Source organism: Mesoplodon bidens (genome assembly GCF_964165515.1).
Source record: "Mesoplodon bidens genome assembly, chromosome: 4".
Taxonomy (NCBI): Eukaryota; Metazoa; Chordata; class Mammalia; order Artiodactyla; family Ziphiidae; genus Mesoplodon; species Mesoplodon bidens.
In genome coordinates this window covers 140,969,547-140,983,091 of record NC_138160.1, presented here as the reverse complement: position 1 = coordinate 140,983,091, position 13,545 = coordinate 140,969,547, and the positions used below count along the sequence as shown (strand labels likewise).

Here is a 13,545-nt window from a genome sequence, read left to right as displayed (position 1 = left end):
AGGGGAAAGGGACCCTCTCCTCCGAACCCACGAGGGCCCACTCATCACTGCCAGAATAGTCATCAGGAGCTGGAGGTGCCGGACAGCAGAAGTCTACCTCTGGTTGGTGTGCCCAGCCCCATCTTCCAGGTAGGGAAAACTGAGGCTCAAAGAGGACCAGAGACCTGCCTGAGGGCACAATCAGGAGAGAAGGGTCCAAAGTCTAAGCTCCACCAATAAATTATAATAACTAACAGTGTGGCACAGTTATTAAGCACCTACCATATACCAGGCCAATGGCTAACCTCACATGCTACATGCTGGATCGCACCGCATATTCCAGATGGGGAAACTGAGCCTGCAGGAGGTGAATGTCCTGGTCCCAAGTCACGCCTCCTGGATGCAGCTGAGTTAGGCAAGGAGCCCCAGCCCCTTCAACCACAGAGTCCATAACCCTGCCTCTGCTGTCTGACTGGCTTATATTTGGGGGAAACTGAAGCTGGGGAGGCAGCCAAGAAGCTGGGAGAAGGGCTCATTGCCTCCTGGTTTGATTTTTGAACTTGAGTGCAGGTCCAGGTTCAGGGGTAACTCCTGCCCAGACCACTCTGGGTCAGGGGGTTGATCCCCCTGCTCCCTGCCCTTACCAACACTTATTAGGCACCTGTGTCTAGCCATTAGATCTTCACAAAAGACCCAGCACTCCATATCTCAGATGTGGAAACTGAGGCATAGAGTGAGGGGCAGGGTCCCTCTGCAGAGTGTGTGATTGTTGTAGGGCCCGCATCCCACAGAGTGAGCACCCTTTGGCTGCTGGGGCCCAGGACCCTTTGATGGTCACCCAGTGACAGATGGGAAAACTGAGACGTGCAAGCCAAGCCCCTTTCCCAGGTTACTCAGCGCCCCCTGCGCATGCAGGGCATCATCAGGCTCCCCCCTCCTCCATTTTAAAGAGAGTTAAACTGAGACCCAGAAAGTTTCCTCCGGTGGCCCAAAGTCAGCCAGCAGGGAGGCTGGGACCTGGCTCTGAACTCACTGTTTAGGGTAGTCCTTCCTCTGTCTGTGCCCATCATCACCTCGCCCTCAGCAGGCGTCACCACGTCCCCTTTAACGCCCCCCCCAACCCCGTCACCTCCCTCCTCCCCTTGCAGGCAGACGCCGGGATTGCACCACCTGCAGGGACCTGCCCAGTCTTTCCTGGGTGTGCGGGGAGCGCAGTCCCGCCCGGCACATAGGGGCCGCTGGTCGGGGGCCGCACCGGCAGAATGGTGAGTGGGGCTGTGGGTTCGGTAGGTCCTTCTCTGGGATTCTGTCTCTGTGTCTCTGATCTACATCCCTCAGTGTTTCTCTCTTCAGTCCCTCTCTCCTTCTCGTCTCTCCCATCTCTCTGTCTCTCACCTTGTATCTCTTTCCCTCCCACTCTCTCCCTCTCTGCTTCTCCTTCTCTTATTCTATGTCTCTCCCTACTTTTCTCTCCCTTTTTTGGGGGGAGTCCCTTTACGCTCCCTCTCTCTGAGCCTCTCTGTCTCTCCCTACCCCCATGTCTCCCTCTTCTCTGTGTCTCTCTCTCCTTTCTCTCTTTCAGTCTCTGTCGCTCCCTCTCCATCTCTGTCTCTCTCCATCTTTCCTTACTCTTCTCCGTGTCTCCCTCTGGCACTCTCTTCTCTCTCTCCCTTTGTATCCCTGTCCCTCTCCATCTTTCCTTCCTCTGTCCGTGACACTTTCCTTCTGTCTCCATCTCTCCCTGCCCTTCTCTCTGTCTCAGTCTCTTTCCCTGTTCTCGCCCTCTTTCTGTGTGTCTCCCCCTCTCTGCCTCTACCACCCCCACCTGCACGGGTTTGCTGCAGTCTCCTGGCGCACGGATAACCTTGCCGCTGCCGCTGCTCCAGCCCCTCCTCCCTCCTCCCTCCTCCCTCCTCCCCAATCCTTGGCCTGGGCCAGAAAAGAGAGAGAGAGAGAGAAGGGTGCGGGGCTCCGAGGCTCTGGTGTTGGGGTCAGGGGGTCAGGTGGGTTGCCCGTGCAGAACTAAGGGAGAGTGAGTCCAGGGGCGTGCGCTTTGCCCAAGGGCAAGTGTGTGAGATCTTGGGAGAGTGGGAGGATCTGTGGGTGGGAGGGTCTGCTAGCCTTCTCCTTGGGGGAGTCCTCTGGGATCCTGGCTGGGCTGGGGACCTGGGCATGTAAGAAGTCCTCGCCGCGGGAAAGGAAGGCCAGGGAGTTAGTCTTCTGAAAGGCAAAGGCCAGGAGGCTGCACTGAGCGCTCCGTGCCCCCAGGTGTGTGCTCCGGCGGCGGCCCTCGGTCGCGGGGCGCTCTGGGCAGCTGCATGGGGAGTCCTGCTGCTCACCGGCGCCGCGGAAGCGGAGCACGGCCGGAAGAAGGTCGTGCACGTGCTGGGTGAGTCAGGGCCATGGAAGCGGATCTTGCCCCGCAGAAGCCGTGACCAAGTAGGATCACCAGGGTGCATGGAGCGGGGAGGACGGTGGGTGCTGGGCGGTCCTGATGGCCACAGTCCCCGCCCCCTCCCTAGTCCCCTTACGGAGCCCCTTTACCCTTCTGATCTCCTGATCCTCACCCAAGTTTTCTTCCCACATCCCTTTCCCTGGGTCCCCCTCCCCAGGTTCCCCTGCTCCGCCCCTAGAACCTCTTCTTAACCCTCTTTGGTTGCCCATAGAAGGGGAGTCGGGCTCGGTGGTGGTGCAGACAGCGCCGGGACAGGTGGTCAGCCACCGGGGTGGCACCATCGTCTTGCCCTGCCGCTACCACTACGAGGCAGCCGCCCATGGCCACGACAGCGTCCGCCTCAAGTGGACCAAGGTGGTGGACCCGCTGGCCTTTGCCGATGTCTTCGTGGCGCTGGGTGCCCAGCACCGGGCGTTTGGCAGCTACCGCGGGCGGGCTGAGCTGCAGGGCGATGGGCCCGGGGATGCCTCCCTGGTTCTCCGAAATGTCACGCTGCAGGATTATGGGCGCTATGAGTGCGAGGTCACCAACGAGCTGGAGGATGACACTGGCATGGTCAAGCTGGACCTGGAAGGTGACTAGCCTGTGGGCAGGATGAGGCTCATTTCTAAGGGAGAAGAGAGGAGGGTATTGCAAAGGACAGAAATCCAATCAAGTCGGCCTGAAGGAATTCAGCGGCTTGGTGGGGTAGGATAATGGTTCTGATCTGGGGTGATTTTGCTACCCGGGGATATTGGCAATATCTAGAAGTAGGTTGTGGTGATATAGTGGGTAGAGACCAGGGATGTAAACAGCCCACAACACACAGGACAGTCTCCCCCACAGCAAAGAATAATCCAGTCCAAAATATCAATGGTGAAGACACTGGGAAACCCTCTAGTAGGATCCAAGCACAGTGAGATCCAGGCATTCACATCACGTCAGAAATCCTTCCTTCAGCTCTGTTTCCCTGGGTGGGCTTTCCTTGGAAAAGTTTCTCCTGATGGAACCAAAAAGTAGTGCCAGGCTTCCACCCTCCCAGCTTGGCAATTGATTTCCTAGGAGTACTAGCTAGAGTCCCAGAGTTGTCCTTCATTGGCCCAGCTTGAGTCATTTGCCTATCCATGGGCCAATCACTGTGCCTGGGAGATGGGATGCTCTGATTGGCTGACTGTGGAGCTGGGAAGTAGGGTTTCTATCTGAAGAATTCCCTCCCATGTGGTTTGCCTTCTTCACTCCACCTCAGAAGATGCTAGAGAGATTTCAGAGCCCTCACTTGCTGAACTTCCCAACAATAGCGAAAAACAGCAACAATAATAGAAGCAGCTCTCCTTTATTGGGTGTTTTCTATGTGCCAGGAGCTTGGTTGAAGAGCTCTCTGAGCTTTCATTTAATTTTCCCCAAAACACAGAGGGGCAACTGGCTCAGAGAGGTTAGAGCCTTGACCAGGGCACATACCAGTGAGTGGCAGAGCCAGGACTGGAACTCTAGTCTGTCAGGCTCCAGCTCTTCTCTCTGGCTCTTGTTTGATCCTTCCTGCATCTGCTGAGAGAAGCATCTGCACCTGTACCCCTAAGGTCCTGCCCAAAAACACAGACACACAGAACGCTAGTGAGCTGAGATGACTGTGATTCTGATGAGGGACGAGTTATAAGAACTGAAGGTAGAAGGGAAACCAATGGGAATTTGCCTGGACAATGCTGGAGATCAAAGAGGTCTTTGCCCAGGGTCAAACTTTCGTGGGCTCCCAGTGTGAGGGAGTCAGTTTTGTGGGTTCAGGATTTGACAAGAAGGAAGGTCCCAATGCTGGAAGAATGTCAGAAGCACGTAGAACTGAATGCAGGAGGGTTGTGGGAGCTGGGTTTTGAAGGATGAATAGTAGTAGTTCGACAGGTGGAAAGGTGGAAAGAACGTGAACAAAGGTCTCCAGTGGTGGAAAGGAGGTGGACATGATTAAGTATGTCAAGGGGGAGGGTCAAGTGAATCCCAAGCTTAAGGCAAAGGGAGTATGAGGGGTGTTAACTGGGGAAAGGCATGGTCAGCTCTGAGGCCATAGTGAGGGATGGCCTGAAAGGTCTAGGTTGAAGAGTCACACGGCACCACAGACGTCAGGTAGGTAGGTGAGAGTTGGGGGGTCCGAGCTGACCCTCGTTTATCCTCTCAGGCGTAGTCTTCCCTTACCACCCGCGTGGAGGCCGCTACAAGCTGACCTTCACGGAGGCGCAACGCGCGTGCGCTGAACAGGACGGCATCTTGGCGTCGGCTGAGCAGCTGCACGCGGCCTGGCGCGACGGCCTTGACTGGTGCAACGCGGGTTGGCTGCGCGACGGCTCGGTGCAGTACCCGGTGAGCCAGCCCCGGGAGCCCTGCGGCGGCCTGGGCGGGGCCGGGAGCGCCGGGGCTGGCGGCGGAGCCTCGGGGGGTGTGCGCAACTACGGCTACCGCCAGAACGCCGAGGAACTCTACGACGCCTTCTGCTTCACATCCAACCTCCCGGGTGCGTAGGCTCCACCCCTGGGAGGATGGTCCTGCCCTCCGCTGGCCCGGGCCCCGCCCCGCGTATGAGACCCCACCCCCACACAGGTACCCCTCCCTCTCAGACTCTTCCCCACTCCGCCCAGGTCTCTCTCCCTGTCCTTCCTCTCCACACCCGCCCTCGGGGGTCCGAACCAGGAGATCCGTTCCCTAGTGCTGCCTAGGCACGGCAATCAAAAATCGCCTGGCAGGGGCTTCCCTGGTGGCGCAGTGGTTGAGGGTCCGCCTGCTGATGCAGGGGACGCAGGTTCGTGCCCCGGTCCGGGAGGATCCCGCATGCCGCGGAGCGGCTGGGCCCGTGGGCCATGGCCGCTGGGCCTGCGCGTCCGGAGCCTGTGCTCCGCAACGGGAGAGGCCACAACAGTGAGAGGCTGGCACCACTGCTCTAGCCGAGGCTGTGGTCCCGGGCTGCAGGGGAGGGGGTGTATCTGAGCCCTGAGGCTGAGGTCCTAGGCTGCAAGCGGGAGGGTGTCCTGAATCCCGAGGAAGCCGGGTTCCTAGAGCGGCCCTAACCACTCCTCCCCACTCCCCTGCAGGCCGCGTGTTCTTCCTGAAGCCGCTGCGGCCTGTGCCCTTTGCGGGAGCAGCGCGCGCCTGCGCGGCGCGCGGAGCGGCCGTGGCCAAGGTGGGGCAGTTGTTCGCCGCGTGGAAGCTGCAGCTGCTGGACCGCTGCACCGCAGGCTGGCTGGCGGACGGGAGCGCACGCTACCCCATCGTGAACCCGCGCGCGCGCTGCGGCGGCCGCCGGCCAGGTGTGCGCAGCCTCGGCTTTCCTGACGCCACGCGCCGTCTCTTCGGCGTCTACTGCTACCGCGCGCCTGGTGCACCGGACCCCGCACCTGGTGGCTGGGGCTGGGGCTGGGCCGGAGGCGGCGGGTGGGCAGGAGGCGCGCGAGACCCCGCCGCCTGGACCCCGCTGCGCGTCTAGGGCCGGGCCGTGGACCACTGGGGAGCTTGGCGGCTGGCCGAGTGCCCTACGGCCACTTGGAGATGGACCACACCCTGGAGACTGGCCATGCACCCTGCGGTGCCCCGCAAGTTGACCAGGCCTCCTGCGGTCCTTAGACCCTGGCCACACCCTCTGAGGTCCCCAGAGTCTGGCCAGTCCTGGGAGCCAAGTCCCCTGGAGTCCCCTGGAAATCGACCAAGCCCCTCCTCTCCTGGACAGTGGATTCCTCTCCTCTCCCAGCTTTCTCCAGGAGACAGGGCACACCCTCTGAGAACCACTGGGGACCAACAGAACCTGAGGTCTCCTGAACACTGGAAACGTCTCGCGAGGTCTTTTGGAACTACCCCCAAGGTCGCCGGGAGGCTGGACCCCCGGGATTATCTGGAAACTGGGCACACGTCATATGCATCTCCCTGGAGACTGAAGACTGGTCCCCTAAGGTTACCCGGACACTGAACCCTCCTCCCTATCACCTGTAGAGAAACCAGAAACCTCAGAGTTCGTCAGTTGACCATGCCACCGTGGTCACATGGAGACTGTGGGCTCCTGTCCTCTCCTCTAGGGTGACCTGGAGATTGGTTACTCCCATTCTCCCCCCTTCTCCCACGAGTCCCCCAGTTTCCATAGTAACAGGCCATGTCCCCAGGTCACTGTGGAGAACAGCTCCACCCCTCCAGTTTCAGGGGAGACCACCCTTGTCTGTCACTGTTAAGACAGATTGACACGCCCCAGCTGGCTCGCATTACTGGCAGCCCTGGCCCATCCCTTAGGTATCTCTCTGAGGGAGCAAATCCGTCTTCACCTGACGGCCCCTTTCCTGGCTGTCACCTAAGAGACCATCTCCCAGGCCCAGAGACCCATAAAATCCTTGTCATTCACTACAGAGAGAAGCTGCCCCACTTCCCATTGTTACCAAGGCGACCAGCCCAGCTTCTACCTGTCACCTAGAGTCACACAGCCCTTCCTTCATCAGTCACACCCATGGAGTTAGTGCCTCCCTCCTGCAGCTGTAACCATGGACACCGCACGTTTACTATCTCGCCCACCTTCACCCCAGAGACCTACAACTTCACTCCCACTGTCCTCACCCTGACCAACAGCCATGGAGACCAGCTTCTCCCCTAACTGTCCTGAGAGTGACCCAACATTCGGTTCTCCAGCTCTCACCATGGAAACAGGCTGCTCCTTTCCGCGGGGTGCCCCAGCTCCTTGCTACCCTCCAAGCTCCGCCCCCAAGCGGCTTGGACACACACCCCCCGCCCCCCCACCCCCCCAGCCCCCCCGCAGCTGTTGCCATGGAGACCACACTCCGGTGTCTGAGGTAACAGAACACCTGTCCCCCTAGGCTTTCCGTTTCCCCAGGACAACTGACTTCCCAGTTCCCAGGAACTTCTTACCATGGGCCCGAACTGTGCCCCATAGGGCTTAATGGCTGCCCCTTCACCAGATGGGCCCAGCTCCAGGCAGCATCTCAGACCCAGGTGGACTTCTGGAGCTGCTGGATACCCTCCGTTTGCACGCTAACTCTATCCCAGACAACAGCTGTTCACGAGACACACTTGTAGCACCCAGATGAACAAACTGAGGCTCTGGCGTGCCCCTACCCTTTGTGTTATGCAAGCACTAGCCTCCCGCTTCCTCTCTGAGACTACGTCCCCATTCTCACTGAGTTCCTTTCTCCTTTCCTAACCTCCCTCCCCCGACATTTTCCTTCTTAGAGGTCCAGGAGAGGTTGAATTGTCTTTAAACCTCAAAATCCTCTCTGAGCTCCATGTTCTAAAGGGCAATTTGTGCCAAAAAGTCAGGACCCAAACTCCCCAGTGTTAATAGCTAGCTCAGGGAGACTGTCCATGAACAAGGCCACCCCAGCTTTTGGAGACCCCAGTTTCGAGGTCTTGCCTGGAGTGGCACTGGGGTCCTTCCTGGAGCCCTCCATATTGTCACATCCATCTCCAGGAAACCCATCTGTGGGTTTTGGAACCAGGTGTGCCTGGGTTCGAATCCTGCCTCTATGACCAAGTGACAAAACCCCTGATCCTATTTCCTCCTCTGTATCAAGGCTGTTCTAAGGTCCCGGTGAGTGCAAAGTGTACAGCAGGGGCTCAATAAACTTTTTTTTTTTGATGAATGAGAAAATGAGACTGTTCGTGGGTAGTTACTTCAAAAATGCATTTTGGTGGGACAAAATGTTTTTCAGCTGGGGGTGCTTGGTGATGATTCGGTTGGGAAGCATCTCCTCTCATTCCTCAGGACCATTCCCTCTCCCCAGTCTCTCTCCCCTCCCTTCCCCCCATCATCGTTCCCTCACTCTGTCCCTTGAGCCACCTCCCATGGGTCTGGCCCTTCTCAGCCCTGTCCTAATTGGGTCACTAACCAATCCAGTGATTCCTCTCAGTCCCCTGGGAATGAAGTGTGTGAAACTGGGTGTTGAGTTCCTGCATCAGGAAGGCAGAGAAGGTGCAAATTTTCCCTGGGGTGGGTGTGGAGGTGGGGGTAGGGAGAGTGTGGGCCGAGGAGTATTGAAAGTTTCGGGCATACAAAGAAAGGGAGAAGAGGAAAAAAGTGTAAATGTCTGATATGGTTGTAGAGGTGGGATGGTCGATTTAACTGCTCATGCTTCAATGTCAGATGGGACAGAACTCCTAGAGATTCCAACCACTCATCTGAAGCCAGGGTCCATTCCCTTGGTTAGACTGCCTTAAGCTCCAGCTGTGCCTTAGCTTCCTGACTAGAGGAATGGTAGGGGCATTTTTCTGGAGATGAGTGCATGGGATTTCTTTCATCCCACCTTTTCCCTGCTGAACATCCTTTCTCCCTTCCATGGGTTCCAGCATTCTGATTTTGCCTCGGGTATGTAAGTTTCCCTCCTCTCATTCTGTGAGTCAGAGGGGCTGACTCCACTGGGCAATGAGTGTTCTGGCTCATCTTCCTGGGCAACCCTAATTGGTCCAGGGGTAGACATGGACCCAGGCAGACCAATGAGACTGCCTGAGATTTTGACGGACCAATAGGACAAAGGGAACCCTCTTTCTGCTGGGTCTCTGCACTGTTGGAGTGGAGGTCTTCGAGGGTCCACCTGGAGGAGACCTAAGGATGGCAACCAGGGTAGAGCCACTCCTGAAGCTAGTTATTCAGAAAAATTTCTCACTCCTATCTTCCAGCACCCACTGCACTTCTCAGAGACATCTAAAATTTCTTACATGTCCTTCAAAAGATGTTTTATATTCATTCAATCAAACATGCATATATTGTTTTCCTCCCACTTCTACACAAATGAAAATATGCAACGTATATTTTTTATGTTGTAAAACTTCACATAATATGAAATTCAACATTGTAAACATTTTAAAGTCTTCAATTTAGTGGCATTTAGTACATTCCCAGTGTTGTTCAACTATCACCCCTATCATTTTCATCACCCCAAAGAAAATCCCATACTCATTAAGCAATCGCTCTCCATTCCTCCCTCCCCACTCCATGCCCTGACAACTGTTAATCTACTTCCCATCTCTGTGGATTTGCCTAGTCTTGACATTTTGTATAAGTGGAATCCTACAGTATGTGTCCTTTTGTGTCTAGCTTCTTTCACTCAGTATAATATTTATGGCTGAATAATGTTCATATATATGTATATATATCACATTTTTGTTTATTCTTTTATCAGTTAATGGATATTTGGGTTGTTTCCACCTTTTGGCTATTGTGAATAATGCTGCTATGAACATTTGTGTGCCATATATACTTTATTTTATAAACTTATTTATTTATTTTTGGCTGCATTGGGTCTTCGTTGCTGCGCTCGGGCTTTTCTCTAGTTGTGGTGAGTGGGGCTACTCTTGTTGCGGTGCACGGGCTTCTCATTGCGGTGGCTTCTCTTGTTGCGGAGTGTGGGCTCTAGGTGCACGGGCTTCAGTAGTTGTGGCTTGAGGTCTCTAGAGCGCAGGCTCAGTTGTGGTGCACAGCCTTAGTTGCTCCGTGGCATGCGAGATCTTCCCGGACCAGGGCTCGAACCCGTGTCTCCTGCATTGGCAGGTGGATTCTTAACCACTGCGCCACCATGGACACCCTCATTTTTTTTTTTTTTTTTTTTTTTTTTTTTGCGGTACACGGGCCTCTCACTGCTGTGGCCTCTCCCGTTGCGGAGCACAGGTTCCGGATGCGCAGGTCCAGCGGCCATGGCTCACGGGCCCAGCTGCTCCGTGGCATGTGGGATCTTCCCAGACCGGGGCACGAACCCGTGTCCCCTGCATCGGCAGGCAGACTCTCAACCACTGCGCCACCAGGGAAGCCCTACACTTTTAAAGTAACTCTTATTTAACAATATATTTGGGGATTGGTTTCCTTCAGCATGTAAAAATCCGCCCCCTTCCCCCACCAGCATTCTTTTGAAGGTTGGCAAAGTAGTCCCTGTTTGGATGCACCATAATCTTTGTAATCAGTCTCCTAATGGTGGACATTTACATTGTTTCCCATATTTTGCTGTTAGTAATGAGTACCATGGTCATCACATAAGTGCAAGTATAACTGGAGGATGATAGCAGGAATTGTTGGATCAAGGGGTCAAAACTTGCTGTTTTGTTAGTGATCTCAAACTCTTCTTAGAGGTGAGGTCAATTTATAGCCCATCAGTAACAGATGTACTTGCCTATTTCCATACGTCCTCAGTAGCATCATGTGTTATCACTTGTAACCTTAGCCAACCTGATAGGTGAAAAATAATATCTCATTGTGGTTGTCACTTGCAATTCACCTGTTATATGAAGCTGACTATCCTCCACTTTGACTTTAGATGCAGGCAGTTGAGTAAATCATAAATCATTCTCAGTTCAGGTACATTGTCATCATTGAAATATGCAAGGCCCCTCTCTTGTGAGATTTGTTTATTCCCTTTTATTTATATGTCCTTATTTGTGTATCTTGGTGATCTGAAAATTGTGTATTATTTTGTTGAGCATATGTTGTAGTTTAGGAGCCATCTGTATTTCCTTTTCTTTGAGCGTTTTGCTCATATCCTGTGCCCATTTGGCTATTGGATTATTGGGGGATTTTTCATATTGATTTGTAGGAGCTCTTTATATATTAAGGCAAAGTCCCTTTATCTCTGATTTGAAGAATTGTTTCCAAGCTTGGCATTCGCCTTTTGACCTTGTTTATGTTTGTTTGTTGCCACTATTGCTTTAGAATAAAGCCCAAACTTCTCATTACAGCCCATATTGCCCTGAGTGATCCATCCTCTGCCTCTCTGACCTCATCTCCCTCCACTGTCTACCTCTGTCACTCCGCTCCAGCCGCTATGGACTCTTTGCTGTTTCTCAAATGAACCATATTCCCTTCTGCAAGAAGATTTTCACTTTTACTCTTCCCTCTGCCTGAAACTCTCTTCCTTTCTTCCCTTCTTAGTCTAGTTAATGCTATTCATCCTTTAGATTCCATTCACCTCCTCTAGGAAGCCTCCCCTGACCACCTCCCAGGGGTCACATCTGTTCTGTCCACCACTATCTCCCCAGCACCCAGCACAGTACACAGCATATAATAGCTGCCCAGTAAGTCCTTGCTGAGTGTATGAATGAAGGAAGGTGTCAGGAGGCAAGTTGAACTGTTAAAAAATTTTATTAAAATGTCCAAGGAGTACATTAATGTCCATAGTGTCAGATACCACAGACCCACGGAACACTGCAGCTGACAGCATAACCAACAGAATCCAAAGCTGTTCACGCGCACACACACTCACACGCATGCCACACACGCGGCACACGCAAACACACACGCACATCTCAAAGGGAAAGACCAAAAGACAAACCACCCACCTTAGAAAATATCAGAGCCCTGTCCCACCATGGAGCTGGGGTGGGGGCAGGGCAAGGGGCTGAGGTGGTCAAGGGTAAGGAGCATAAACCAAGACACCCCCAAAAAAGTTGCATCCCCAGAGCCCCCCACTCCAAACAAAGGAAAATTCTTTTGTGACATGGATGACTGAAGATGTGCTATTGTTTTTATATTTCTTAAACCAAGAGGAATTATCAAACCTAGAAGGCAAACCTATATCCCTGGGTTTTCTCAACAATAACCATAACATGGAACAGTGGATAATGTCTGTAGCAGGGAACACTAAAGACCATGGTCAAGGATGCGGGTCTAGTTTGCACTTTTCAATCTTTTCCTAAATCTTCCTGTGTGTTAGAGCATGATTACATTTCAATTCCTTCCCCCCAAAATAAAGAGCAGGGTTTGGAGTCAGCCAGAGGCAGGACCGAATCCTTATTCCTGTCTTGCAAGCCAGTGCCTTTCTCTTATCTGAGCCTCAGTTTTGTCTTGTGTAAAATGGGAAAATAATGGTTCCTAAGTCACTGGGCTGTTGAGAAGATTCACGGAGGCAGTGTGTGTAAGTCCTTAGCATGGTACCTACTCCATAGTTGTCAACTATGATTAGTACTTCCCAGGAGGGATACAGGCTCAGCCAACACGTTTCTTTCTCTACTGAACCCTTAGATGGACTGTATATTTGCTTATTTTTCTTTCCTGCAGAGGGCCATTCTCCACTGTGGTTTTTAACACTAATCCACAGATGTTACCCAGACTAGAGAGGTTGAGAGTGGACAAAGGACATGGAGGAAAAGCTGTGGATCTTTCCTGCCAGAGATCAGGAAGCTGAATCCCGACTTCTGGCTTGGGGAAAATTTTTACAGGTTTCAGATTCTGGGGAGGAAGGCAAGGTGAGTTCTTTACCACTTAAAAAATTTAAAAACTAAGAGAAAAATGTGTGTGTGTGTGTTTCAGTTTTAACACTGCACATCTCTCTACATGACCGCAGGTAGATGTCACTACTTCAAGTTTTAAGGATTTCTAGTCCACCAGGCGATGAATGGAGGAGACAGGAATAGAGTAGGGGTAGGGGTGGGACCCATGGCAGGGGCACTACCAATGTCTGCTTGAGGGATGGATATGGGCACTGAGCTAGAAAACTTGGCACCTCCTTGGCCCAGGAAGGAGGTTCTTTGTCTCCCTGAGAGATGGAGGGGGAAGAAATCTGGGTTCGTTGAGCCCTAAACATCCTCTCATCTGTGTGTGCGTGCGTGCGTGCGTGCGTGTGTGTGTGTATAAAATTCACCACACATGCAGAACCACCAAATCTCAGCACTGGACTAGACCTGGGAGGGCAAGCAATACAGCTTCCCTTCATTGCCCACAAATTTCTCTGACTATTCTGACCCCTAACTCTGAGGGCACGGAGGGCTGTTGTTCTAAAAACATTCCTAAAATTCAGTACATAGGAATTCCACACTCAGTTCATCCACCAAGACTAAGGACTGACTTAGGCTGAAGTCCAAGGTGAAGGAAGAGCAGTCATCAAGTTCAGGCAGTGTGTGTCCATGTAATTTTCTACTCCCAAAGCCAGTGACCTTCACTATAGGCTTCAGCCTGCATTTAGGAGATGACAGTTTACTAAATCTGAATCTCTGGTGGTGAAAGCAATTCCTTAGTGCGAATCCAAACACACATTCTTGCACCCTTATCACAGCCTTATTTCCACAACTGGCAGTCAGCCTGGCCAACAAAAGACTAAACCAGTGCAAAGAATGATCTTTGCCGATTGTGCTTCCTTCCACTGGGAGATGCTCCCAGAGTTCATTCAGTCTGACTATAACTG

General features: G+C 53.2%; 1 protein-coding gene across 1 annotated transcript; it reads left to right on the top strand.

Annotated features, from left to right (window-relative positions):
* The first annotated feature begins 40 nt into the window (after positions 1-40).
* HAPLN4 (hyaluronan and proteoglycan link protein 4) lies at positions 41-8,023 on the top strand. The gene is made up of 6 exons (XM_081233316.1): positions 41-129; positions 1,128-1,244; positions 2,248-2,368; positions 2,646-3,008; positions 4,578-4,910; positions 5,485-8,023. The coding sequence occupies exons 2-6, from the start codon at positions 1,242-1,244 to the stop codon at positions 5,874-5,876; spliced, it is 1,212 nt and encodes a 403-aa protein (XP_081089442.1). The 5' UTR covers positions 41-129; positions 1,128-1,241; the 3' UTR covers positions 5,877-8,023.
* The last annotated feature ends 5,522 nt before the right edge of the window (positions 8,024-13,545 follow it).